This window comes from Mirounga leonina, unplaced genomic scaffold (assembly GCF_011800145.1).
Source record: "Mirounga leonina isolate KUSES-001 unplaced genomic scaffold, KU_Mleo_1.0 Mir_91, whole genome shotgun sequence".
NCBI classification, from domain to species: domain Eukaryota; kingdom Metazoa; phylum Chordata; class Mammalia; order Carnivora; family Phocidae; genus Mirounga; species Mirounga leonina.
The window spans coordinates 25,619,847-25,646,650 of NW_023270839.1; the positions used below are offsets into that span (position 1 = coordinate 25,619,847).

A 26,804-nucleotide genomic window follows, 5' to 3' on the forward strand; every position below is an offset into this window, starting at 1 on the left:
GAAATATTCTCTTTATAAGTGAGTATAAAGCTCTGGCAGCTTCCTTACCCGGCAGTGAGCTCTGACCATCCACTGAGGAAAGTGTTGGCCTGCCATGGTGCAGTAACTTCGCAAAGATGAAGAGAAATCAGTTGGACCTTAGCCGTTGGCATGAGCTGGAGGAACAAACTGGAGTCTGAAAGACACCCAAATACAAAAACAAATGAGTCAGACAAACAATCCCTTCCCAGACCCCTATGCCTCACTTCCAAGTTTTGTCTAAAAAGCAGCAGTCGAGGAGGGGCTGGAAAGACAGAGAACTTATTGGGGCCAACACATTCTTATGGTACTTGGGTTCCAGGGCCCTGACAGAGTTGACTCCAAAGGTGAAGCAAAAATGTAAAAAAAACTTCAGTCCCAACTTCTCCTAATTCAATATTGATGAGATATGAGTTGGCTATGATGAGGGAAGTTGGAAGTTGGGTTAGTCAGAGGTGAACTCAATCCAATTAAAGCTGAAGCCAACCCTAAAGTTCAACTCAAGCCTAGGAGGAATAAAAAGATCAACATCTCAATTTGAATGCCAAGGAGAGTAATAGGCTTGTGCTTTCTGAAAACTAAACAACACTAAATTACACGTCATCCTCTACACTTTTTCCACACAATGTCTAATACACAATAAAACAGTTACAAGAATACAAACAAGAAGTAAAATGGGACCCATAATCAAGAGAAAGCACAGCTGATACAAACCAATTCACTGAGAACCCAGTTGTAACTTGCAGACAAGGACTTTACAGCATCTGTTATAAATATGTTAAAGATTTTACAATATAGGTTAGATTATGGTGCATGAAGAGATGGGATATTTCAAGAGAAATAGAAATTCTAAAAAAAAAATGGAAATTCTAGAACCATGCACCTATTAATCATAAGAAACTATTATGTCAACATTAATATTGGATAAGATAGACTTCAAGACAAGAAGTATTACCAGGCATAAATAAGGTTATTTCATAGTGATAAGAGGCCAATTCATTAAGAAGATATACCAATGCTAAATGTGTTTGCATCTAATAAAAGAGCCTTGAAATACATGTAGCACAAATTTATAAAACTAAAGGGAAATATAGGCAAAAACCACAATTACAGTTAGAGATCTTAACACACCTGAGTAATTGATAAATCAAGTATGTACACACACACACACACATCAGTAAGGAGATAAAAGATTTGAACAATACTTAAGTCAATCAATTTAACTTAACTTACATTTACAGAACAACTATACCTTACAAGTACAGAATCCACACTCTTTTAAACTAATGGAACATAGAACATTCACCAAGATGAACCTACACTGTACCATAAGACAAATCTCAAAAGTTACAAATAATTGAAATCATTCAGAGTATGTTCTCTGACAATAAGAGCAATAAAAGAGAAAACAGCAACAAAAGGACATCTAGAAAAATCTTAAATATTAAATAATCCATTTCTTTTTTTTAAGATTTTATTTATTTATTTGACAGAGAGAGAGCACACACAGGGGGAATGGTAGGCAGAGGGAGATGGAGAAGCAGGCTCCCTGCCGAGCAAGGAGTCCGGAGCCCAACGTGGGACCCCATCCCAGGACTTTGAGATCATGACCTGAGCCGAAGACAGATGCTTAACCAACTGAGACATACAGGTGCCCTAAATAATCCATTTCTAAGTAAAATATGGCTCACAGAAAAAATAATAGAGAAAACTGGGAAAAATTTCTAAAGAAAAAAGAACTGAGAATAGAATGGAGGAACTGGGGAATATGGGGTTTTGGTGAAAAATCTAGAATAGGACAAACTGTTGGTGCTTACCAATATGTATATGTTTCTCTACACTTCCCAGGCTTGCTTGCAGCTAAAGCGGGAGCCTTTGGAATGTGGGCAAAGTGATATATGTCACTTTTAGGGATGACCTCTGAAAGCTTTTGTATGATTTTCCATGCTTTCTTTTTTGTCAGATAAGCTGTTGGATCCAAGTCTTAGGAGACAGTAGAACCACTAAAACTGTAAAAAAGAACCCCAAATCCAAAAAACAAACAACCTGCATCCTCAAATCTAATGTTTCACCTGACTACTAACAACCTCAATGGATTTCCTGTAAGAAATAAAAGTTTATTGTATTAAACTACTGAAATGTTGGCGTTGTCTGTGACAGCAGTAAATTCATTATGGTGGTTTTTAAAAAATGGTCACAAATTCTTTGATAATCTTTTGAGAAGTGTCATCTATCTATGTCCCCCCTTCTATAATCTGAACAGGCTTTAAAATATACTTATAACCAAAAGAATGTGTGAGAAGCGATACTGTGTTACTCCTTGAGACCAGGTCAGAAAATAACATGTAGTTTCTACCTTATTCATTGCAACACTTGGCTTTGGAGCACTGGGCCTACCCTAAGAAGTCTAATTACCCTGCTGCCATCCTGTGAGGAAGTTCAGGCCCCATGAAGAGGCTACACATATGATCTCTGCTAGCATTCGTAGACTTCCAAGCTGAATTATCAGAGAAAAGCAGCCCCTCTGTGCCCTCCTGAACACACAATTCATGAACACAATAAAAAGGCTGTTGTAAGCCATATTTTGGAGTAACTTCTTACATAGCAATAGTAAGCCAATACTCACCTCACTTCAAGTAATAAGTAGCATCACTTGCTTTTGTAATTTGTGCACCTGAACTAAAGCTGTTAAAAAAAGAAAAGGGTGTAAATTATTTATTCTTGGCTTGGAGATATGGCTACTTTTCTTACCCGGAAAGCTCATCTTTCTTCCTAAAGCAGTGGCTTTCTAACTTTTTAAGGAGAAACACACAATAAGAAATACATTTTATAAACATGACACAAGGATGTGCGCGTGCATGCGTGCAAACACACACACACACACACACACAGATCTTCCTTGACTTATGATGGGGTTATGTTTCCATATACCCATCCTAAATTGAAAATGCATATAATACACTTAACCTACTGAATTAGGTTAGCCTAATCTGCTTTAAATGTGCTCAGAATACTTATGTTAGCCTACCACTGGGCAAAATCATCTAACACAAAGCCTATTTCATAATCAAATGTTAAATATCTCATGTAATTGAATACTGTACTAAAAGTGGCAAACAGAATGATTGTATGGGTAGAGAATAGTTCTAAGTGTATTGGTTGTTTACTCTTTTTTTATTTTTTAGATTTTATTTATTTACTTGACAGATAAAGAGACATAGCGAGAGAGGGAACACAAGCAGGGGGAGTGGGAGAGGGAGAAGCAGGCTTCTCGCTAAGAGAGCCTGATGCTGGCTAGATCCCAGGACCCTGGGATCATGACCTGAGCCGAAGGCAGACGTTTAACCGACTGAGCCACCCAGGCGTCCCCTGGTTGTTTACTCTTGTGATGGCCTGGCTGATGTGGCTGCCCATTATCACAAGAGAGTTTCATACCACGTATCACTAGTTCAGGTAAATACCAAGTCAAAACTCAAAGCATGGTTTCTACTGAATGCATATTGATTTCACACCATTATAAAGCTGAAAAATCTTAAGTCAAACCAATGTTAAGTCATGGACCATCTGTAATTTAAAACTCCATGAAGTGGGGTGCCGGGGTGGCTCAGCTGGTTAAGCGTCTGCCTTCAGCTCAGGTCATGATCCCCAACTCCTGGGATCAAGCCCCGCATCCGGCTCCCCACTCAGCAGTGAGTCTGCTTCTCCCTCTCCCTCTACTGCTCCCCTGCTTGGACTCTCTCTCAGTCAAACAAACAAATAAATAAATACAATCTAAAAACAAAACAAAACAAAAAGCTCCATGAACTAATTCTTAACCTTCCCAAGTGCCATGCACTGACATTTTCACACTATACTAATTCATTTTTTTAAGTGTGTAGTTTTGGGGCACCTGACGGGCTCAGTCTGCGGAGCTAGCAACTTTCGATCTCAGGGTTGTGAGTTTAAGCCCCACACTGGGCCTAGAGCTTATTGTAAAAAAATTAACAAAATAAAAAAAATTAAATGCGTTTTGACTCAATATATTTCCTTGCTTACAAAAGGGACCTCCACCAATGGGTCCCACACAATCCCCTTGAAAAGCACTGCTCTGAGCCATAATCATTCTCCAAAACCTTACTCAAGTCCAACCAATAAGCCTTCATTGACCCCTCCATTCTGAGCTCTTGTGAAATTCCTACAATTTATTGGTCATGTTGTGTTTTCTGTACTACCCATTTTAACTTGATGTCCTAAGCTCCTCTAGGGCAAGCTTCGGTCCCCACATGCTAAATTCAAAGCACTCAATAAATACAATGCCATTGTGTTTCTGAATCTCACAGTTTTGAAGTGCACTCCTTAGGTTTGGATCTTCCTTGGGGCGGGGCAAGGAAAAGTGGTTTTACAATCTACCCACATACTATGCTTAATTCCAAAATGGAAAAGTGCACAAAGTAGTTGCAACTCGACGTGTGTGTAGCTTTCAAGCAAACCAAAGCATCAAGATGCACACAGTTTTTCTGATAGCTTCCATTACTACTAGTACTCATCTTAACATAGCCATAAAAAAATAAAAGAACCAAGTTCTCACGACTAAAATGGTTCTGGAATAGGAAAAATGGAAAAGTGTTCTGTAGGATCGGCATTGTTCACCCCTCACTGCAACCACACCTTGAGAGTATACTTCCAGAGCCGCGCCCCATTTATTTTTATTTTTATTTTTATTTTTTTTTTTTTTAAGATTTTATTTATTTATTTGAGACAGAGAGAATGAGAGACAGAGAGCATGAGAAGGAGGAGGGTCAGAGGGAGAAGCAGACCCCCCGCCGAGCAGGGAGCCCGACGCGGGACTCGATCCCGGGACTCCAGGACCATGACCTGAGCCGAAGGCAGTCGCTCAACCGACTGAGCCACCCAGGCGCCCAGCCGCGCCCCATTTAAGGGGGCCTCCGCCAGGGTCAGAAGGGAACTCTGCCCAGGGATGGCGGGCCGTGAGGCCCAGTCTCACCGATCGGGCCTCGCTCTCGGATCACGTCTCCCAGGACGGCGGCGACACCACCCGCCGCCAAAAGGCTGAGGCGGGACTTCCCCCTCTAACCACGCCCCGCGTCCCTCCCCGCCCGTTACTTTCGTCGCGGGACCTGCGCGGCGCCAGGCCCTAGCAACGGCCCTAGCAACGGCCGGGCTCCTCCCTCCTGTGTCTCCCGGAAAGCGCTCCGCCGCGCCCGAGCGCGACCTCGGCCGGAGCGGAAGACGCGTGGAGCTGTGCGAGGACCCGCGGGCAGTGCAGGTCTGAGTCCCACTCCGATCCCTGGTGCGCGTCTCCGAGCCCCTCTGCGGACCAGTGGGCTGGCGGGAGACGTGCGACTGCGGGGAGAGGACGCTGCTTGGCCGGGCCCTAGTGGAGGTCGTGCAGGGTGTCGCCTGCGAGCGGGGCCCAGGTCCCTGGGCTCGAACGCTTGCAGTTTTTAGGGTCCTGCGTGCCCTTTGGGGAAAAGGCTTCCAAATTTTTCCTCAGAAAACTTTTTTTTTTTGCCCTAACAATCATTTTCAGTGGTTTCCGCCCTAAGGAAAGTCTGTTCTGGCAGGTAGTCCCCTAGGAACTATATTTTTTAGTGTTTGGAGTGGTTTGCGGGGAATTGGTAATCACAGAACGAGAAGCTTAGTACCGCCATGCAGTGTATTTAAAATATTAAGATAGTGGTTACATAATAAGCCAAGGAGTCTGTTTCTTATATCTAAACTGTTTCTTGGGAATGTAGGACAAGTAAAGAAGTATATTAATAGTTTAAGATGCCAATTCACGGAGTTGGATGATAAAATCTCTGCTTGAGTGAAAACCACAGCGTTTAAGGATTATTTCTGCCTAAACCCTAGTGTACCATGAAAAACTAAGGCAAGACAGTCTGCCTACCAAATGATGGGTGATGTGGGAGGGGCCGTTGGTCCTGTTTGAAAAAGGTGGCACGTTGGATTTAAAAAAATGAATGTTGGACCTGTGTATATTATGTGACCTGACCAGGTTCTTAAAAATACTTGAAAAAAAAATTTTGAAGTGGGTTTTATCTAGTACTGAATTGGTCTACAATACATGGTAGGGGAGTTGTTACAGTATTCCATTGGGAGGTGACTTACACCTCGGAGTTTTTAAAACATCATTGTTTTGAAAAAAAAAAAACAAAAAACAACCCGCCATGTTGCCACTCGTGCCAGGCTGCAGATGGCCCATCAAGGTGGTTTGTCAGGTCCTTCAGTAGGGAGATGCATACATATGCTTTCTTTTTCAGAATGGTTTTGATTTAATAAGTGGTTGTGAATTCCTCCTGCTGCATAAGACACAGGGAGAGATATGTGAGATCAGTAAAGAATTCTGCTCTTGCAGAGTTGATTGCCAGGAGGGATAGCTTCACTAAAAGGCAACTCCAGACTAAAGCAGATTTTTCCAGGCTAAATATGTGGAGCCAATAATAAGTGGGCAAACATAAAAAGATGTAAGAGATTGTCATAGATCATGTAAAGTCCTGACTTTGAGACTAAAAATAGAGGATTATATGCAAGGTAGAATTGATGGAACTTGGTGAGTAATTGGGTTTTTGGGAAAAGAGGGTAGAGGGGGAGTAAAAAATTAGTTTTCAACCTAAGTTGCAGAGTGATGAATGTCTCATCAAGGTAAAAATATTTATTAGTTCTTTAGGAATACATTCTTTTTATGTTTTCTAAGTAACTCCCACAACTCCACTTGTATTCCCTGCACGAATTTGATGTTAAGTATGGTTTGAAGGTTGTGAACCATCGTTTGCAACAAACTATTTGTACACATTTGAGGCAGGCTATTGGCTAGGTCAGGACAGATGCCCTTGTCATACGGTGTCAGAGACCTTTGGGGGGAGCTGTCCATGACTTACTATTTCTGGCCTCTTCTGTGTGTGGCCACCACATCCATTGGAGAGTGTATAGGTGAGGCAGGGAAAGGAGCCATAAACATTTCCCTTTCACTGCCTCATAGGTGTTTACATTTGATTTTTGTAGAGGAAGAACATTTATATAAGGCTTCACTAATGTCCGTTTGGCTTTATGGATGGAAGGCCAAGTGAAATATAGGGGAATATTTCAGAGGCAGAATGCACTTGGAGGGCCCTAGAAAAACTCATCAGTAGTTTTCCATTGAATGTTAGGAAACACATTGACTTTCATGACATCCCCAGGAACTGTGTCCTTCAGCCCCATTATTGCCTGAGGCCTTTGGTGGCATATGCAAACCCCCTAAATAACTATTAGAACACCCAGGAAAATGGAGTCAGGTTGAATTAGTCCAGTCCAGTTTCTTTTTTAGGATGAGTCCCATGATGGGATAACTCAAGACTATTACAACCTAAAAATATTTCTCTGTAAGGACCTCAGGCAACACCAGAGCAAACCCAAACCAAGACTTGGGTGCAAATTAACTACCTTCCTAAGTGCAGTAATGAGACCTCGATTGGCTTGTGACAGCTGACCTCTGGTTGCCCAGCAGGGGGTTTGTAGCTCTGATTTCTGGAGACTAATAGGATCTCTTCCCAGACTTTTAAAACTGCTCCTGTCCTTAGATTGACTGTTTGACCTTAGTCAGGATTTCTTTACCTAGATCTGTAGATGGATGCTTACAGATCTGCAAACCATCCGAAATTGTGTACAAAATATTGTGTCTGTGTATGCATTTTCTGCAGATAAGGTCCAAGACTTACATGATCTTAGAAGGATCTGAGACTCAAGAAAAGGTGACAGCTTGGTAAATTTACTTTGAATAAATTTGGCCAGTATGTTTTATTTTTTCCTTCAGTGACAAGCATTTTTTTTCTTTGCATCTTTTTATTTGGGTCTCAAGCTTACTGGGGTTTACAATCTATTAAAAAACTCTTGATGAGTAATTAAATTAGTATCACTAACTTCCTGTTGGTAAATTATGTTGTATATTATGTTCCACTGGACTTTTTGTTCACTTTCTATTTGGGATACCACGAAAAAGTTTCCTGTTGGGCGCCTGGGTGGCTCAGTCGGTTAAGCGACTGCCTTCGGCTCAGGTCATGATCCCGGAGTCCCGGGATCGAGTCCCGCGTCGGGCTCCCTGCTCAGCAGGGAGTCTGCTTCTCCCTCTGACCCTCCCCCCTCTCATGCTCTCTCTATCTCATTCTCTCTCTCAAATAAATAAATAAAATCTTTTAAAAAAATTTAAAAAAGAAAAAGAAAAAGTTTCCTGTTGCAGTGACAGCATTTCTCCTGTCAGTGTTTGTACTCAAAGTGCCCGGGCCTCATAGTTAAACACCACAATGCCATAAGCTTTATAATGAGAGACTCATTTTACAGCTCTGGAATGGATATCAAATCAAAAGGGCCCCAGTCTCTTTTCTCCCTCAAAAGATACTGTGCTTACAGAGTATTCAAATAACAGTTTAGACAGACATCATTCTTCCTGGAAGAAAATATATAAGTGGGAAAGTTATTTTACTATTTTATCTCTAGAACTGAAGACTCTAAATGAATTATATTTTTAAAAAGTGGTATGAAATCTTTGAGTGAGAGGACATTAACATTGCTCTGTAAAATTTTTAAATTTATAAGATCACACTTTATTTTTCTGGGCATATATTTCACCTTTTTGGGATATTTTACAAATTGTAATTGGTAGTAGTAGATGCCTGTCCTGTTTTAATGGATGTTTAGTTATATTTTTGTGCGTGTGATTTAAGTTAGAGAAGAATATGTCTTTTAGAACATAACCAACTAGATTTTACTGATTTCACTAGAACCTTGTACTTTCATTAGGATTCAGGTTGAGATTTGATGTCATATAACATCAGTTTAAAGTCAGAACCTACAGAGTTGAATACATTCCTGGCTGATACTAACATTAAAACATTGTATTCCTAATATAAAACAAAGTAAGAGTCACTGAAAAATGGATTATTGGTACCTAAATTTTATATTTGAAATAGTTTTTCTAAGAGAGCACCTTTTATTTTTATGGAGGGGATGACTCAGAAGGGTAATTTATTGTTTTGAGTTTATTGCTTCTTAATTTTGTATTTTAAATTGTGCTAATTTGGTGGTTTAAAAAGCTTATTAATACTTGTTAATAAATACTAAAAACAGTATGCAGTTGTGAATTAAATTGAGTAATTTTCTTTGTGGACACAAGGAATAAAATATTTCCTGTCTTTATTCCACCCCTTCCCCACTTTTTTTTTTTCTTTTGCAGTGCACCTATGATTTATGTTTTAGAAATAGATGTTAAACTTTGGTTTGAATGAAAAATGTCTCTCAACCCACCTGTATTTCTCAAAGAAAAGGACGAAAATAATTCAAAATTTGTAGAAATACAACACTCACAAACTGCTTCCATAGCTGCAGAAGATCCTCTTCAAAACTTACGCTTAGCATCTCAAGAAGTTCTTCATAAAGCTCAGCAAAGTGGAAGATCAAAATGTCTCAAATGTGGTGGTTCAAGAATGTTCTATTGCTATACGTGTTATGTCCCAGTTGAAAATGTACCTATTCAACAGATGCCACTTGTGAAGGTTGGTAAGAAATTTAATTATCTGAAAGTAGGAGAAGAGGTTTTAAAAAGACATCTCATATATACCTGCTGTAATATAATTGATAAGCATGATAAGTAGCATCATTATGGAAATGAATAATATTAATAGAAAATTTAATCTTATAGACTGGTAAACCTATTTGTTTTTCTTGTCTCTGGAAAAAGACACACACTGCTAAAACACTTGGGTCTGAGATGAATGGTATTGTTTTGAAAGAAATCAATTACTTTTTCATTAATGATTATAATTCATCTAAAACATAGATGTGGCATAAACATGAATACTACAAGAGACAAGTGTATAGATTGCCTGAAGGAACTTCAAAAACTACCTCAGGACCTTGGACTTCTTTTTAAGAAAACATATCCTAAAGGAACTAGGATTGATTTTTGCTTGGGCTTTTGTAGAACAGGCTTAGTCCCATCCTACATGGAGATGGAGCTCATGTCAGTGACCAAAACTAAACTAAAATTAAAAATACTAAGACCTGGGGTTGCCCAGTGGCTCAGTCGGTTGGGTGTCTGACTCTTGATTTCAGCTCAAGTTTCAATTGCAGGGTTGTGAGCTCAAGCCCCACATTGGGCTCCACACTGGGCATGGAGCCTATTTAAAAAAACAAACAAACAACTAAGACCTACTCATTGGGATATGTTATAATTTTAGTGATTTAAGCCAGATTTTAAAAAATTGATTTGCATTGATTGCTTACCTTACATGTTTTGTTGCTTACCAAGACTACTCTTGTGTAGGTAAAAGGTCTGTAAACCATGATGTCTATGTAATCAAAGAATTTATTACATATATGTCAACTTGTCTAACATTGACACGAACTTTAGGAGTAAATCAAATAATGTATAAAATTTGCTGCCTGTTAGGACTTTGGAGAGACTAAACTCTACACATGGACACATTAGAACTTGCTAGTAAGAAAATAAGCTAAAACTATATTTAAAAATATTTAATATGGTGATTTTAAGATTCATTTACATTTGAAGTAAAATACCTTAATACTTATATTTTGTTACTTGAATTTCAGTTTAGCTTATATGTCATCTTGGCAAGTCCAGGGTCTCCTCAGGGGTCTAAAATCACACAAGCTATTGGAAAGTTTACTGGACAAGAGAAATAAGTATGGACTCTAATCAGCTTCATAGTTACCTTAGAAAAACTGAGAGCTTGAGGAAAATAATCTTCTTTAAGTTTCCTATTATCTTGTAAGAATGTTACATTTCAAAGTATAGTTTTTGAAGTATAAACAGAATTATTCTATGTTCTGTTCATATCATAGCCACATAAAGAGAATATCCCTTTAAAAGTTTTATCTTAAGATGTATTGTGTTCAAAAGGTTTGAAGATCAGAATAATAAAAGTCAGTAACATATTTTATTTTCACAGAAATTTAATAATAGAGGATTATTTTCCAAATCAGTGATCTAATGTCCACTATTTAATAGAAGTGACTTAAAACACTATGCCAAGTGTTTGATCAACTCTAAATGGCCTACCGGAGCATGCAGAGTTTTTAAAAGTGTTTATATTTTAATGGCCATATATGAAACTCAGTGTGTTAATATATATTAATAGTAATAAAAGCTCTATAAAGTTTTTTTCTAATTTTTACTTTATTTTTACAAATCATTCAGCATTTGCTTTTAGATAGCCTGCTTGGGAAGGGAAGACGACTACATAATGAGTAAGTGCCTCCCAAGCTTTAAATTTTAATCTACAGAATAAATTCATAAATACTAATTTTTTCATGCAGAATATGATTTTTTTTTAATGTCATGAGAAATGCATGAGTAAAAGTAAAAGATGCTCTTGGTATTTTTAAAAGAGGAGCAAAAAAAATCATGAGGTCGAAGAAAGCTTCCTCTTTTTTAGAGTCCTAGAATTTAAAAGACTCTCTTTGGGAAAGTTAATGATCACATAGGAAAAGACTTAGGACTTCCTGCTAATGGCATTTTGATAAATTTGGCAGAAAGGTTTGGTAAATCTCCTATAGGAAATATAAGTGTTAGAGAACAGATTGATGTTCTTCATGTTTGAAAACAGAATAGCTCTACTTTCTGGTGTTACTCTGTACCCTGTCATTATTTAGGAAATATCTTCCTTTAAAATGTATGAACTAGAGCACAAACATATGTTTCCATGATTTGGTCTGTGTCTGTGCTTTTGTTTCAGTGTCAGAAATTTCAGGCTTGCTCAGGGAGAACTAAAGTAGCTAGACTACGTCCTAAGAATACTTCTTGAGCACAAATTTTGCATAATTGTCTTATACCTATAGGATTTAGTCCATAATAGGCAAGGTATGTGACATTTAAATACATGAATAACACTCAGTCCTGTGTCCTTGATATAAATGATACCCTTCAGACATAGCCAGCTGGTGAGAAATGTTGATGGTCACCTTTGGAATTTTCAGTTCTACTCATTAGCCCTGTAGGAAAGTCAGTTTTATTAGTAATAGAATACTATATCATGATGTGCTTTCTTTTTCTTCTTTCCTATCTTCCCTGGGCTAAGATAATGCTGATCTGGGACTGAGAGACCCTGGGGAAAGGGAATGTAGTGTCGTGACTGAGCATCATGAGGAAATTCTGATGTAGAGTTCAGCCAGAAGTAGACTGATGTAAAATCATTTGTGAACTGCCTACTTCAATGGTAAATTTTCTATAACTAGAAGTTGGTTTGATGATTTAAAGCAGTTGGCCCTAATTGGTCACTAGGCCTAAGTGGGGAGGGAAGGAGATAAGGGGTTTGGAACCCTAAAGTGAAAACTATTTGGGATACATTTTTATGGCCCTTCTGGGATATATACCATCCTTTTTCCACACAATCATCCAGAAAGATAAAGAATGTGCAGCTGGGATCATTCAGTAGCATGCAGCAACTACTCCTTTAAAAAACAGCTCTGGAAGTAATGATACAACAATATGGTTGGATCTCAGAATAATTATTCCAAGTGAAAGTTGTCAGATGAAAAGAGTACATACCATATTATTTCATTTATATAAAATCCTAGAAAATGCAAACCAACCTATAGTGATAACAGATCAATCATTACCTAAGGACTGCGGGTGGTAGTTGATGGGGAAAGGGGAAGGATGGAGGCACAAGAAGGCTTTTGGAGGTGACAGATATGTTCATGATCTTGATTATGGTGATGAATTCAAGGGTGTTAAAATTCATTATATTGTACACTTGAAATATGTGGAGTTTATTATACCAATTTTACCTATTTAAGCTGTTTTAAAAAAAGAAAAATAGTTTTGTACTCCAGGATAAATTTAGCTTGCCCAGGGTAAATACCTAGAATCCTGCCTGTTAATGGGTTGGGTGGGAGCTGGAAGAGTTTGTAATAATATGTAAGTCATTTATAATCTGCAGTGAAGAATCCATCTCAGTTTCTCATATATATTTTGGGGGGGATGTGACTCAGCTTTCATTTTCATAATCATGACTGACTACAGCACTTGCACAAGTGTTACACAGGAAACTAAATCAAAATTAAGTCAGTGAAATAATAGAAAAATCTAACTCAAAAAATACAAGAGAATATTATTTTTTGCAAAGAGGCAGGATGTAATTCATAACAATTAAATAATGAAACTTTAAGGAAAATAGACAAAATGATTTTAAAGAGAGTTGATTTTTATATAAAGTGTGTACCTCCTAGACCTATTCTGTTACTTTTCCAATTGATAATTTCATTTGTGCTGTTAAAGGCCACTGATGAGAATCATGATGTTCACAACAAAGAGTGAACCCTTTGAAGGGTAATACCTTTGATCTCAAAGGATGTATAGGGAATAAAATTTTGACTTGAATTTTAGATGTGAAGCTTTTGCCCAAACTTATATTTCCTTTTATTGTGTCATAAAATTAACAATCCTGAAGTTTATAGGAATTATAAAAAATGTTCTTGACACAGATACTGAAATGCAAGGAATTGGACTTAATGCCTATGTAGCGTAAATGAAAATGGCCTTGAAGCTTTGCTTTAAGAACAGATTTTATGTTAAATAAGTTGGAAATAATTATTCTATTACATGATTAACAATATTGAGGAAGAAATTTAGGTTTGCTTTATGACTCTTAGCATTCCTAATATTCTGGTTTAGAAAAGTATGCCTTTCAAATCATATTTATAGGAACTTAGTGTGAGCTTGTTATTTAAGCTTTGAAGGTCATTTTTCTTAACATAAAAATTAGAATTTTTATATTGTGTTCATTTGTCTTTTTTTTTTAAATTTCAGCTTCCACTGAAGATTGATATCATTAAACATCCAAATGAAACAGATGGCAAAAGTACTGCTATACATGCAAAACTATTAGCACCTGAATCTGTAAATATTTACACATATCCTTGTATTCCAGAATATGAAGAAAAGGACCATGAAGTAGGCAACTTATTTTTTACAACTTTTCACATTGAATCTAAAAAAGAATTTTAAATTCCATCACCTTTCTGAATTTACTTGAACATAATTTAATATTTTTCTTAGTGACCTAGGGTTATCTTTATGTAGCACTAAACAATATACAATTTATTTACTTCATTGGTATCTTCAAAGATCAAATGATCTTAGATTGTTAAGGTTTTTTTGAATTTTGTCTTTCCACTTTTTATAGTTGTTCTGCATTATATCTTCAGGTTTTTACTCTTTGCCAGTATTACTGTGTCTGCTTTACTTCTCTCCTCTCCATTTTCCTCCCGATACTACATATAGATGGTCTAATTTTATACAAACTAAGAAACCATATTACAAACATTGTTGGAATTTCTCTGAAAGAAGAAAAAGTCTGAATTAGAAGGATTTTCAAGAATTCTCCCTGAATTAAGAGCTTTAATACATGGCCTTTGTAACATCTTGTGGCTGCTCAGAGGCCTTCCTTTGATCATTTCTAGATTCTAAATTGGTTTTCACATAGTTGAAATTGGTGAGATATTACTGCTCTTGTTGAAAAGTAATAGATCTCAAAAAGAAACAAGGCCTTGGGTATTTCTAAAAAAAGTATGTAAACCCTTCTAGGTTTCTTGGAGACCATTTGTTGGTGTGATTAATCTGGAAACATAATTAAAAATTAATATGTTCATTTGTTCTAGGCAGAACTTAGTTTTTCCTTTCCCATCAATATATATGTATTTATTTTTTGGTTGAGTTTATATAGAAAGTTGTTTGTAAGTGATTTCTGAGTTTTGGATCTAGGAATATATTTGTGTTTCCCTCTCTGGTCAGCAAGGTATCATTGATGTCAATTGAATAGAATACGGTGCTAGGTTCTACAAAGAAATGTGATATGCTTACAGTCCAAGAAAATTACGAAGTCCTGAACTTTGCTGATTGGGCATAGGGGAAATATAGGCACACACTGTAAATGTTTGAGAAACTTTTATAACTCTGAAGTTTTTAAATTCAAGATTTGTTCTTTTATTTTTATACTGCTTATTTTTTCATATTAAAAATGATATGTGCTCATTAAAGAAAATTTGGGAAATACAGAAAAGTATGGGAGGTAAAATACCCACGATTTAGCCAACATTTGTTCATTTAACAAATACTAATTGGGCACCTGCTTTGTGGCAGGAGCTGTTCAGACGTTGCAGCCTCTAACAGTGTGTAAGGTCTCAGTAAAAACATGCTGAAAGAAAGGTAGCATAATTTACAGAATTTTTCCTTGAAAGATTTTTCAGTTTTAATTTTTAACTGTAATAAATATACTTTAACAGATAGTCTGGTATTGTGAGTTATATTTACAATTATTTTATTAAGGTAAATTCCTAAAAGTGAAATAACCAAAGGGTCTGAATATTTCAGGGCTCTTAATTTAAAGTGCCAAACTGCTTTCATGAAGAGTTATACTATTGAAACCTGGTATCAGTAATGGCTATAAAGGCCCATAACACCATATCCTTACCAGCATTGACTGTATTATTTGTTTTATCTCTGCTTATTATATAGGTGAAAATTGTATTTAATTATTGAGTGCTTTTCATTGGTTCTTTTACCTGGTATCACATACGTTGTCTTTTATGCTGTGAAATATTACAGTATTTAGTTTTTTGATTCACGATACAACTAACTTGGCTTCTATCAAGAGGTGAATAACTTATTTTGAAGCAATACTTCTAGCTAGTATATTATGATTTTTAAATCCTAGGGAAGAGCCAAAAACTTTACCATACTTATTAAAGAAACATATAAACTTTCAAATGGCTGAAGTGCTTGTTGTAGAACCTAATGCTTGTTTCTCAAGTATTCAACATGTTTGTTTCTCTTAAAGTTTTAAGAGTGTCAGAATTTATTCATTTTGAAGACCATAACAGCGCACTACTAACTTAAGTTTCTTTGCTTTAGGTTGCACTTGTTTTTCCTGGACCTAAGTCTGTCTCAGTAAAAGACATTTCTTTTCATCTGCAAAAAAGGATTCAAAATAATGTTAAAGGCAAAAATGATGACCCTGACAAGCCATTTATTAAACGCAAGAAAACTGAAGAACAGGATTTGAATGACAGCAACGGCCAAGACACAACACTGAAAAAAATTATATTTATAGATAGCACCTGGAACCAAACAAACAAAATATTCACTGATGAGAGACTTCAAGGTAAAAAAATAAAATTTTTGTGGATTGTTCCTTCCCCCAACTTTCATTTCAAATACTTCAAACATGCAGATATATTGGAAGAATTGCATCATATACTCGTACATTTTGCCACATTTGTTTTATTTCTCTGTTACATGTATGTGTATACTTAGATATTATATACATTTTTGGTTGAACCACTTGAAAGTAAGTTGCAGGCTTTGCAATACTTCACCCTTAAATATCTAACTGTACATCTTTTAAGAATAATTGCATAATCGTAATGCCGTTATCACTCTGGGAAAATTAACAGAAGTTCTAATATCTAATACAGTCCATATTTACATTTCCCTAATTGTTCCAAAAATATCTTTTGTAGCTTTTTTCTTCTGATTCAGCATGTAAGCTCACATTCTATGTAGTTATTATATCCCTTCAGTCTCTTAATGTAGAGCAGCCCCGTTTTTGTTTTCTTGACTTAGACTTGTTGAAGAGGACAGATCAATTGTCTGAATGCTTCATCATGATTTGATTCAGTTTAGTGTTTTTGTAAGGATACTTAGAGATAAGGATCAATCTAGGGTTGTCCATGACAATTCCAGTTTACACCTATTGTTTTGGTATAATTATTAATAGCATTCTCTTTCAGTCTTAGAAATGTAGCTGTTTAGGGCGCCTGGGTGGCTCAGTTGGTTAAGCGACTGCCTTCGGCTCAGGTCATGATCCTGGAGTCCCTGGATCGAGTCCCGCATCGGGCTCCCTGCTCAGCAGGGAATCTGCTTCGCCCTCTGACCCTCCCCTCTCTCTCATGTGCTCTCTCATTCTCATTCTCTCTCTCTCAAATGAATAGATAAAATCTTAAAAAAAAAAAAGAGAAATGTAGCTGTTTAGCTGATAAATTATATGATTACCCTGTTCATAGGTAAAGTTGTATACTTATTGCATCAAATCAGGAGGCATATAATGTAAGTTTCATTACTGGTAATAACTTTAATTATTTGATTAAAGTGGTGATTGCCAGATCTCTCTATTATAAAAGTTCATTTCTTCTTTGAAATGAGTAGTAATCTTTGGGGTGATGCTTTGAGACTGTGAACTATCTATTTCCCAGCTGCTTTTCACTGAGTAGTTTTAGTATTTATTGATGATTTGCCTAAATCAGCAAATACATTGAGGATTGCAAAATGATGACATTTTAAAGTATTATTTCTTTTATATTTGTTAGCTGGCATTCTTATGCAAAGAGCTCTTCTCCCCTCTCCCCCCCTTTTTCTTTTCTCCTGCCCCTTTTTGAGGTCACTATGGGTTTATAGATTTCCTTTTAGTTCATCATATGTAATATGCTGTGATTGTATTCTTTTTGATGTCTAAATTGTCTCAAATTTTGCCAGTGGGAGCCCTTCAAGTCCTCTGTGGCATGGCCTCATTAGTCTTCCTGGTACAACAGGATGTCCCAAGTTCACGTGTACTTTTTTCCTGCCCCAGACATAGAGCCAATGATTATGCAAAGGAGCTGTGGTTCTTTTTAGTGGGGAGTGGTATTAGAAACCAAGATCTGGTAAATTTATTACAACTTGGATGTCATTGCTTCAGTGGATAGAGCCAAGAAAAATAGATATATATCATGAGTTCACATGGATAGTTCCAATTCCAAGATTTAATATTACAGGGATTTTCTTTTGTTTTATCTTTGTACTCTCTTAGAGTGAAAAGTTCAGTTCCTAATAAAATGGTTTAAAAGAGTTGCTTTGCTTGCCCAAGTAGCACAACTAGTAATATGAAGAACAGAAACTCATGTTACCTCTCTTGTTTACTTGCACCTTACTCAGTTCTTCAGGCTTTTCCAGTAGTTTCTCTAAAAACGTTAGATATATTTCTAGCTCTTGATGGCCTTGTATGTGTACCATGTATGATTAGAAGGCAAGAGAGCTACCCGGTTGGTTTTAGGTGGTTGCCAAAATAGAGCTTTTCTCAGGCTGTTGTTAAAAATGCACTTCACCTAGAAGAGAAAGTTTATGACACTTTCTGGAGTTTAACTTGTAGTAAGTAATCCCAAACTAAAGTTAGTGACAATACTAGATTTAGTTTAATATGCATAGTTCATACCTCTGAGGTCAACATACCTGTTAGTAAGATTGTCATTCTATCGTGTATATGTTTCTGTGTTTGTATGTGAGAAAGATAGGCAGAAAGATACAGACAGAGAAAGTGTGTGTGTGTGTACGTGTATGTGTGTGTGTGTGAGAGAGAGAGACAGTGGGGAGGAGGAATGTGGGAGGGAGAGAGAGAAACTACAGAGCATAAGACCTGGAAGAACCTTTTGCTGATGTTTAATAGAGAGATGGAACCCTAAGGCCCTGCTGTTTGGAGTACTACCTGCCAATATTACCTTGGATGGTTACAGCACCAACTTATTCCTCAGTTTGAAGATTTTTTCTGAGCCACTCTCTTTATAATTACCATATATGGTAATTGAAAGGATCAAATGAAAGAACATGAGTGAGAACAGTAGAAAAAACTATAAAAGGAATTATTGAGGCACAATTCAAAATCTGTTTTCAGAGTGTTCATATTTGAGCCTAAGGTTTAAAATCAGATTTGGAAAAATTTCTGTTATTCCTTCCCAGATCACATAGTAAGTATCATATATTTCAATTCTGTGCTATATGAAAATTTTTAAAAGGGATTTCTTAATTCCTTCAAAATCATGAAATAAACAGATTCAGTGTTCTCTGCATGTCCTACTTCAACCCCTACCCCTTCTGGCTCCTTATTGCACCATAGGGAGTATTTGGGGCTCTGCACATATTTATAGCCTCTGTATATGTGAAATACCAGTTTCCAGATAAACCAAGTTATTTCCTCAAGAAACAACCCATGTTTGCTATAAATCATTGCCTTTAGGTTTTAAAACATTTTATCATTTGATGGGATTAAGCTAAACCAGCTCTAAACCTCAGATAAAACCCTCAAATGTAATGTATTGGAAATTGTGTTTCTCTTATCTTATGAATGCTGAGGTTAAGAATCCCCTTAACAATGTGAAAACATACTGTTTCGCCACATTTTACAGAGAAATAGCTCTGAATGTTTTACTGCTGCTAAAATAAAACACTTGAAGGTTGACTGTATAATTAATCATAAAAAGTGAAGAGTGACATAACATTCTTGAAGATTGACTGTAGGAAGCCTTGGGAGGACATGGTAGGGAAGGATGGTCTCTTTTTGTTGGGGAGGCAGTCCAAATGATAAAAATGGCATTATATTGTAATTTGTTTTAGAAATTAGCCAGCTTTCTCCCTTCATTTTGACTACATTGACAAAATGTTTAAAGTGACTGCTTTTTTCCGATTAGAGGTATTGCCTGAACTGTACTCAGTGTGTCTGTGAGTGCAGCATCATTTACTGCCTCATTCAGTCCTCCCAGCAACAGTATGAGAATGGCTCAAGATTTTTATTCTCATTCTTCAGTTGAAGAAATTCAGGCAATAATTTTGAAGAGAAAACCATTTATAATTATCTGCTTTAAAGTTCTACTGCTAAAAAATTTGCTGAATTCATCATAAAGTTATTGATTCCCAGAAATGCTAGCAAAAGAATTTTTTAATGTATGTGTTGAACTTTTCAAAATAAATCCTATGCCTGTGTATTTCAGTGTGTTTTAAAAGGTTCTGGGGGTGCCTGGGTGGCTCAGTCGTTAAGCGTCTGCCTTCGGCTCAGGTCAGGATCCCAGGGTCCTGGGATCGAGTCCCACATCGGGCTCCCTGCTCAGCAGGAAGCCTGCTTCTCCCTCTCCCACTCCCCCTGCTTGTGTTCCTGCTCTCGCTGTGTCTCTCTCTGTCAAATAAATAAATAAAATCTTTAAAAAAATAAAATAAAATAAAATAAAAGGTTCTGTATACTTGCAAGCAAATCTTTAAAGCAGGATGGATTAGTGGTAATAATCACTAAATCTTGATTTTTATTTTTAACATTTTAGAACATATTAGGTGTTTCAGAAACTGGCACCATTTAACAGTTACTCTTTTTTTTTTTTAGAAATTGCATGTGCTGTCAAATCCTATGTTAAGATTTTAATTATACTAATTACTTAGAACATTTTCAGATGTCTCCCTTTACTTCTTGGATATAATTAACAATTAATACAAATAGTTCAAAAGGGTTTGGTTTGGGTTCTTACAACTTTTGTGTATCTTTGAATCAATATTCAAATTGAAATATTTTCAAAATACATAGATAGAATACTTTAAAGCTTTTGTGATTTGTCCATTTATTCAGAAATATTTGTTGAACACCTGTTCCTGGACAGGTGGTGTCCTAGACTGGAGGATATGAAGGAGAATAAAGCAATATCTCTACCTTCCAGTTGATCACAATGGCTGTTAGTTAGGGTTGTGTTTCACCACATGAAACAGAAACCCAGATAGAATCTGAAAACAAATAGTGGGTTTACTTTTTACAGGTTCAAGTCCAGAAATGGGTAGTCCAAAGCTGTTACAAAAACTTCACAATGCCTGTAAGGACTCAGACTCGTTCTGTTTTCTTCCTCCATCACTTTCACCCTCATACTTGTAAGATAGCCGCTAGGTCCCGAGACATCCCATATATATTGCAGGCAAGACAAAGGATAAAGGGCAATATGTATATGCTCACTGAGTCTGGCTCTTTCATTAAAAAATAAGTATAATAATAATAATAGCTTTCTTGGAATTTCCACCTAGGAGATTGCAGTTTTCCTTTCTTTGGCCAGAATGGTTCACCTGACCACTCTGGCTATAAATAAAGCTAGGAAATTGTTTTTAGCTGGACACGTGCCACACTGAACAGGATTGAGTTTGTTAATATTGAGAGAAGGGGAAAACGAATATTGAGAAGACAGTGGACATTGTCTGCCATGTAATCTGTTGTGGGAGGCAGGCGGGTAAGCAGGTAAAAAAATTCAATAAGTTTTGGATACAGTGGTAGCATTGAGGAGACACAACCCTGCTCTACCTAGAGTCCCTGGATGGATTAACTGTTTCTGTTGAAATCTTGATGGATAAAGGGCTAAGGGTTGGGCATTTTAGACAAAGGGAATGACATATACACAAAAATACAAAAACATCATTTTGCATTCAGGAGACTGAAAAAATTGAATATGGTGTAGAATGTGTACATACATGAGAATGGTAGGAGAAGCAACTGAAGGAATACAAATTATGAATGCCCTTGAATATCATGCCTGAGAATTTGGTCTTTTTTTCCACAGGTGCTGTGGCAGTATTAGAGAATTTAATGCGAGACATTGACATGATTAGATTTATGTTGTAAGCCTAATGGAAAGAATAGGGCCAGGACCTGACTTCTAGCTCCAGTTCTGCCATAAATAGGCAAAGGTGTTTTTTATATTACTTTTTTTTTTTTTTAAAGATTTTATTTATTTATCTGAGACAGAGAGAATGAGAGAGACAGAGAGCACATGAGAAGGGGGAGGGTCAGAGGGAGAAGCAGGCTCCCTGCGGAGCAGGGAGCCCGATGCGGGACTCGATCCCGGGACTCCAGGATCATGACCTGAGCCGAAGGCAGTCGCTTAACCAACTGAGCCACCCAGGCGCCCTTTTATATTACTTTTTAAACTAAATTATGATACATGTGAAAGAATATATATGATATAATGTTATAGCACATAGTGAGATAATAAATAAGAACCCAAGCACCAGAGTTGTATTGGTAACTTTTATCTACCTATGTTCTCCCCTCTGCCACTCTACTTCTTCCCCCCCCAACAGAGTTAACTGTTCTCCTGAATTATGTTTTTATCATTCCTTTGTGTTTTATTAAATACATCTATTTTCATAATCATTTTATTACTTAGTTTTCTTTATTTTGACCTGCATGTTGTATTCCTGGGGACCTAAAATCTAAAGTCACCATTTTATTTCTAAGGTTTGTCCATGTTGTTATATGATTAGCTATAGTTTATTCATTTTCACTGCTGTATAATATCTGACTGTGTGAATATACTACAGTTTATCCAGTCTCCTGTTTATGAAACACTTGAGTTGTTTCTAGTTTTTGCACTTAAAAATAGTGCACCTCCGAACATTCTTATGCAGGTACAAGGTTCCTTTAGGAAACATGCCTAGATGTGGAATTGTTGGGGGAATGCTCACTTCTCCAAGATAATGCCAATTGTCTTCCAAAGTATGGGTATATAAACTTACACACCCGTCATTAATGTATAAGAGTCCCCATTGATCCATGATGCCTCCTACCTTGGTATTGTCAAATGTTTGATTTTTGCCAATATAGTGGATATAAAGTGGGGTCTCATTGTGATCATAATTTGCCTTTCCTTAATTAATAATTGGATTGAGCATCATTTTCTTTACTTATTTGGTCACATATGTCCTATTCTGTGAAATACCTGTGCATTTTTCTAGTGTTTTTTTTTTAAAGATTTTTTATTTTATTATTTATTTGACAGAGAGAGACACAGTGAAAGAGGGAACACAAGCAGGGGGAGTGGGAGAGGGAGAAGCAGGCTTCCTGCGGAGCAGGGAGCCCGATGTGGGGCTCAATCCCAGCACCCTGGGATCATGACCTGAACCGAAGGCAGACGCTTAACGACTGAGCCACCCAGGCACCCCTCTAGTGTTTTTTTAATTGATTTTTGTAGGAATTCTTTATATCTACTAGAATATAAATAGTAATGTTTTGAAATATCTTCTTGCAGTTTATGACTCATCTTTTAAATTTCTTTATTGTGTCTTTTGAGGAACAGAAGTTCTTCATGTGGAATTTATCAATCTTTCATGTTGAACACTTTTTGTGTCTTGTTTAAATCCTCTCTACCCTAAGATAATATGTTTTTTAAAATTTTGTTTATAGATTTTAAAAGTATTTTCTGTGTAAAGTCAGTTGTGTTTCTTCCTTTTCAGTTATTATACATCTAATTAATTTATTGTTTTTATTACTATGTCAGCTAAGACCTCGAGTACATTGAGCAGAAGCCCTGTAGAGGTAATCCTTGTGTTTCAATCTGAGAATCTCTGTCTTTTTTACATGGCAGGTTTCATTTATTCACATTTGCTATGAGTATTGATATTTTTGGAAATATTTCTACCATCTAGAATTTTATTTGTCCTTTTTTTTACTTTTTTTCTTGACTTTTCTTTGATCGAGCTTTTATTTTTTATTTCATTTTTTAATATTCCTATTTTGGTTCTTTTAGAAAACTGGACTGTGCACTTGTGATTTAGAAGAATTGAAAGTCAATATTTTTACCTCTCCTTTGAACACTCTAAGGATTTACTACACTTAAGTTTGATTCAGCTCCCTCCTAGTTCACCAAGTTACTGTTATTTTCTTTATTATTTTTGTTCTGTCCTTTATCTTCACCCACAAATTAGATATTGTTATTGTTTTTTGTGTCATTCAGGCAGTGTTTATTTGGATTTACAGAGATGTTTATCATTTTCTTTGCTCATTATTCTTTTAACCCAGACTGAAATATATTCCTTAGAAATTCCTTTCGTTTGGTTTCCTGTTGGCATATGTTCAATTTTTGTTTCTCTACTATGTTTTCACTTCTGTTCTTAATATATAGTTCTGCTGGGTACACAGTTTTAGGTTGTTATTTTTTTTTTTTTTTTTTAACACTTTGGAGATGTTATTCCATAGTCTTCAATACTCTACTGTTGCTAATGAAAAGTCTCCTGTCATTCTGATTACCATTCTTTTATATATGATCTGCCTCTTCTTAATGGCTACTTTATTTTTTTTAAGATTTTATTTTTATTTGAGAGAGAGAGAGAGCACGAGCAGGGTAAGGGGCAGAGGGTGAAGCAGACTCCCTGCCGAACAGGGAGCCCAATGCGGGCTCGATCCTGGGACTCCGGGATCATGACCTGAGCCAAAGGCAGATGCTTAATGGACTGAGCCACCCAGGTGTCCCTTAATGGCCACTTTAAAGATCTCTTTATTCCTGCTCTTTTGCAGTTTCACTATGGTGTGATAGGTCTAGGCACTAATTTCTTTGTATTTATTCTGCTTGAGATACATTATTTCATGTATCTGTGACTTTGCATTTTTAAAAATAGTCTCTGGAAAAGTCATAGGCATTATCTCTTTATATGCTATCTCATCTCCATTCTCTTTGTTCTCTTTCCTTGGGAGTCCTATTAGACATTGGATCCTCCTTATATCTTAAAATCTTAATTTTTTATAGTATTTATTTCGTGTCCCTCTGCTGCATTTCTGAAGTAGCTTTTAGGTTAAGGAGAGGTGTGATAGTAGGAAATCATTGGTAACTCAGAGGTTCCGAATCTTAGTAAAGAGGCTAATTTTAATACTATCTTCTCCCTTTTATTTCTCACTTTAAAATAAATATACTTTTTTAAAAAGTATAGCAAAATAAATATAATGTGAGCCTAAGTACTGGCCTAAGGCTCTAAAAGCATTTTGGGTTTGTATGTTAACATCTGAGTTTTAAGAAATGAGAGTACTGTTCTGTGATTTCATGAATAATTTCCTCTTTAAATGCACAGGAGTAAGGCATTCTAGCCGACTGTGTCATTGAGGTCTCACTCAACAAATGTGGCAGAGCTAAGGAAACAACTCTAGGGTACTCTGTTCATGAAGATATAGCCAAAAAGTGATAGTCCAGAAATAAACTTTTAACCATATTAAGAGCCATTAACCTGCCTATCTCTTTTCCGTGAGTTTTATAATGATGTTTTAAATGTCAGGTCATCAAGGAAATGTAACCCTTCTGAATATTGGTGAATTTAGTTCTGTCACTGGTTAAAGTAAAAAAAGACACTGGTGAATAGAAGATAGAGAGAGGTGAACATCTTAATTGTTAACTACTTTTAACTCGTGGTCCAAGTTCTAAGATTTATAGATAAGTAACTGTCATATAGAAGATTTTGTTCTGTGTTTTATATTGCTTCTGTATATGCCTTAATGCATTTAAGAAAATATTCTATTTGGAATTGGGATTGAAGGAACTCATCTGTACTCTTAAAAGAATCCTTTTTTTAATTCTTAAAATAATTAAGAGAACTTATCATTGTGCCAGCCTCTGTGGTTAAGAAGAAATATTTATACTTTTTTTTATTTGTTTTTGGCAGGATTGTTACAAGTTGAGTTGAAAACAAGAAAAACTTGCTTTTGGCGCCATCAAAAAGGAAAGCCAGATACCTTCCTTTCCACAATTGAAGCCATTTACTATTTTCTGGTAGACTACCATACTGATATATTAAAAGAGAAATACCAAGGACAATATGACAATCTCTTATTTTTCTACTCTTTTATGTACCAGTTGATAAAGAATGCCAAATGCTCTGGAGACAAGGAAACAAGAAAACTTATCCATTAGTTTTTAAGAAGCTACTTATGTCATTTTATTTTGCTAAAAATCAATAAACCTATAATTGTGCTTTGTTTATTCTTAGGAAATATTAATGTATAGTGTCTGTAAGACCACTTGAAAAAATAAGGTTTCATTCATTTATCTCATTTTTTTAAAGGGAATTATTTCTAAAGGAATTTTCAGAGACAGCGTTGACTGAAAAACTCATTTCAGAAGCTATTTGCTGAAGTTTGGCATATCTAAATTTTATTACTGTATTTTAATATATCTATGTAATTAGATATAATTAGATATTTGTTTAGGGATCTTCATATTTTTCCTTCTGTACGCACTACCACATTTGGAGGTAGGAGGGGTCAGAATCTCCTTGCTGAAAATGAAGTCATAAATAATTTACTGGAGGTTTGTGGCAAACACGGGCAGAACTGGAATTGTGGCTTCAGTCCCTAGGGCTATTTCTTTAAGTCCATACTGCCTGTGATGGACATCTGTTGCTTTTTACATTTGCCTGACATCTTCTTTTGGGGAGAAATTGCTGGCAGTCATGTGGACATGTGACCCAGTTTAGCAAGCAAAATGCCCAGTGATTGATCCAAGGATAAGCACATGACCCAGCATCCTTTTTGATAAGTGATATGAATGCTGTAGGAGATAAGGTTTACTTTTCAAAAAGCAATATGATGCAGTAGTTAAAAGCACAGACTCTAGAGCTAACTACCTGAATGTAAATCTCAGCTTATCCTTTTCCACTTACCAGTCATGTGTCAGTTTCTTCATTTCTAAAGAGATGTTAGTACAGTAGCTCCCTTACAGAATTATTATGAGGATTAACTGAGTTAATGTATCTAAGGAGCTTTCAACAGCACCTGGCATATACTAAGTGCTGTATATGTGTTTACTCTTTTTATCATTTTATCTGAAGTTGCAGACTAACCATGCTATAACCTGAGAGCTGCTGGTGGCATCTGTGCTGCAGATGGTAGAAACTTGCCTTAGAATGAAGCCAGCAAAGGAAAGCAGAGAGGAGAGCTAAGACCAAGTTCCGAGGACATCATTTAATCACCTAATCTAGCTTCTTAAGAATGGAGCCGTACTGTGCCAGATAGCTTCTGTTTGGATTCACCCTCCACCTTTTTCCATTCTGCTCTCTGCTCTGTGAGGTGGGTCCCCTTCCCCTCTGGATTTTGGTTAGGTTCAACAAATGAAAGCATTCGTAAGAGATTGGAGGTTGAAGGAAAATTAAATTGTATTATTTATTTCCCTCGCTCCTTTCCTGCCAGGTCACCATGGAT

At 36.5% G+C, this 26,804-nt stretch overlaps 2 protein-coding genes across 9 annotated transcripts in view; one reads left to right on the forward strand and one right to left on the reverse strand.

The window, feature by feature from the left end:
• Positions 1–807, reverse strand: part of FAM227B (family with sequence similarity 227 member B) — a 210,121-nt gene extending 209,314 nt beyond the window's left edge. The window contains exon 1 of the mRNA XM_034994680.1: positions 49–807. Coding sequence (XP_034850571.1) covers positions 49–96 — 48 coding nt within the window. The 5' untranslated portion in view covers positions 97–807. The remainder of the gene's footprint in view (positions 1–48) is intronic.
• Positions 808–5,212: 4,405 nt separating this feature from the next.
• Positions 5,213–25,593, forward strand: DTWD1 (DTW domain containing 1). 8 transcript variants are annotated; one of them, XM_034993629.1, is made up of 6 exons: positions 5,231–5,284; positions 7,701–7,751; positions 9,230–9,548; positions 13,826–13,969; positions 15,929–16,178; positions 25,271–25,593. In XM_034993629.1, the coding sequence occupies exons 3-6, from the start codon at positions 9,285–9,287 to the stop codon at positions 25,516–25,518; spliced, it is 906 nt and encodes a 301-aa protein (XP_034849520.1). In that variant the 5' UTR covers positions 5,231–5,284; positions 7,701–7,751; positions 9,230–9,284; the 3' UTR covers positions 25,519–25,593. The 8 variants fall into 8 exon arrangements, with proteins under 8 accessions (XP_034849521.1, XP_034849520.1, XP_034849517.1 ...); XM_034993628.1 differs by having other exon boundaries at positions 5,237–5,284; positions 7,701–7,790; XM_034993627.1 differs by having other exon boundaries at positions 5,242–5,284; positions 7,701–7,762.
• Positions 25,594–26,804: the final 1,211 nt, after the last annotated feature.

Coding starts and splice junctions, on each gene's coding strand:
- DTWD1 (XM_034993630.1), top strand. CDS start 9,285: ATGTCTCTCAACCCACCTGTATTTCTCAAAGAAAAGGACGAAAATAAT. Junction 9,549..13,825: donor AACAGATGCCACTTGTGAAG/GTTGGTAAGAAA, acceptor TTTAAATTTCAG/CTTCCACTGAAGATTGATAT. Junction 13,970..15,928: donor ATGAAGAAAAGGACCATGAA/GTAGGCAACTTA, acceptor TCTTTGCTTTAG/GTTGCACTTGTTTTTCCTGG.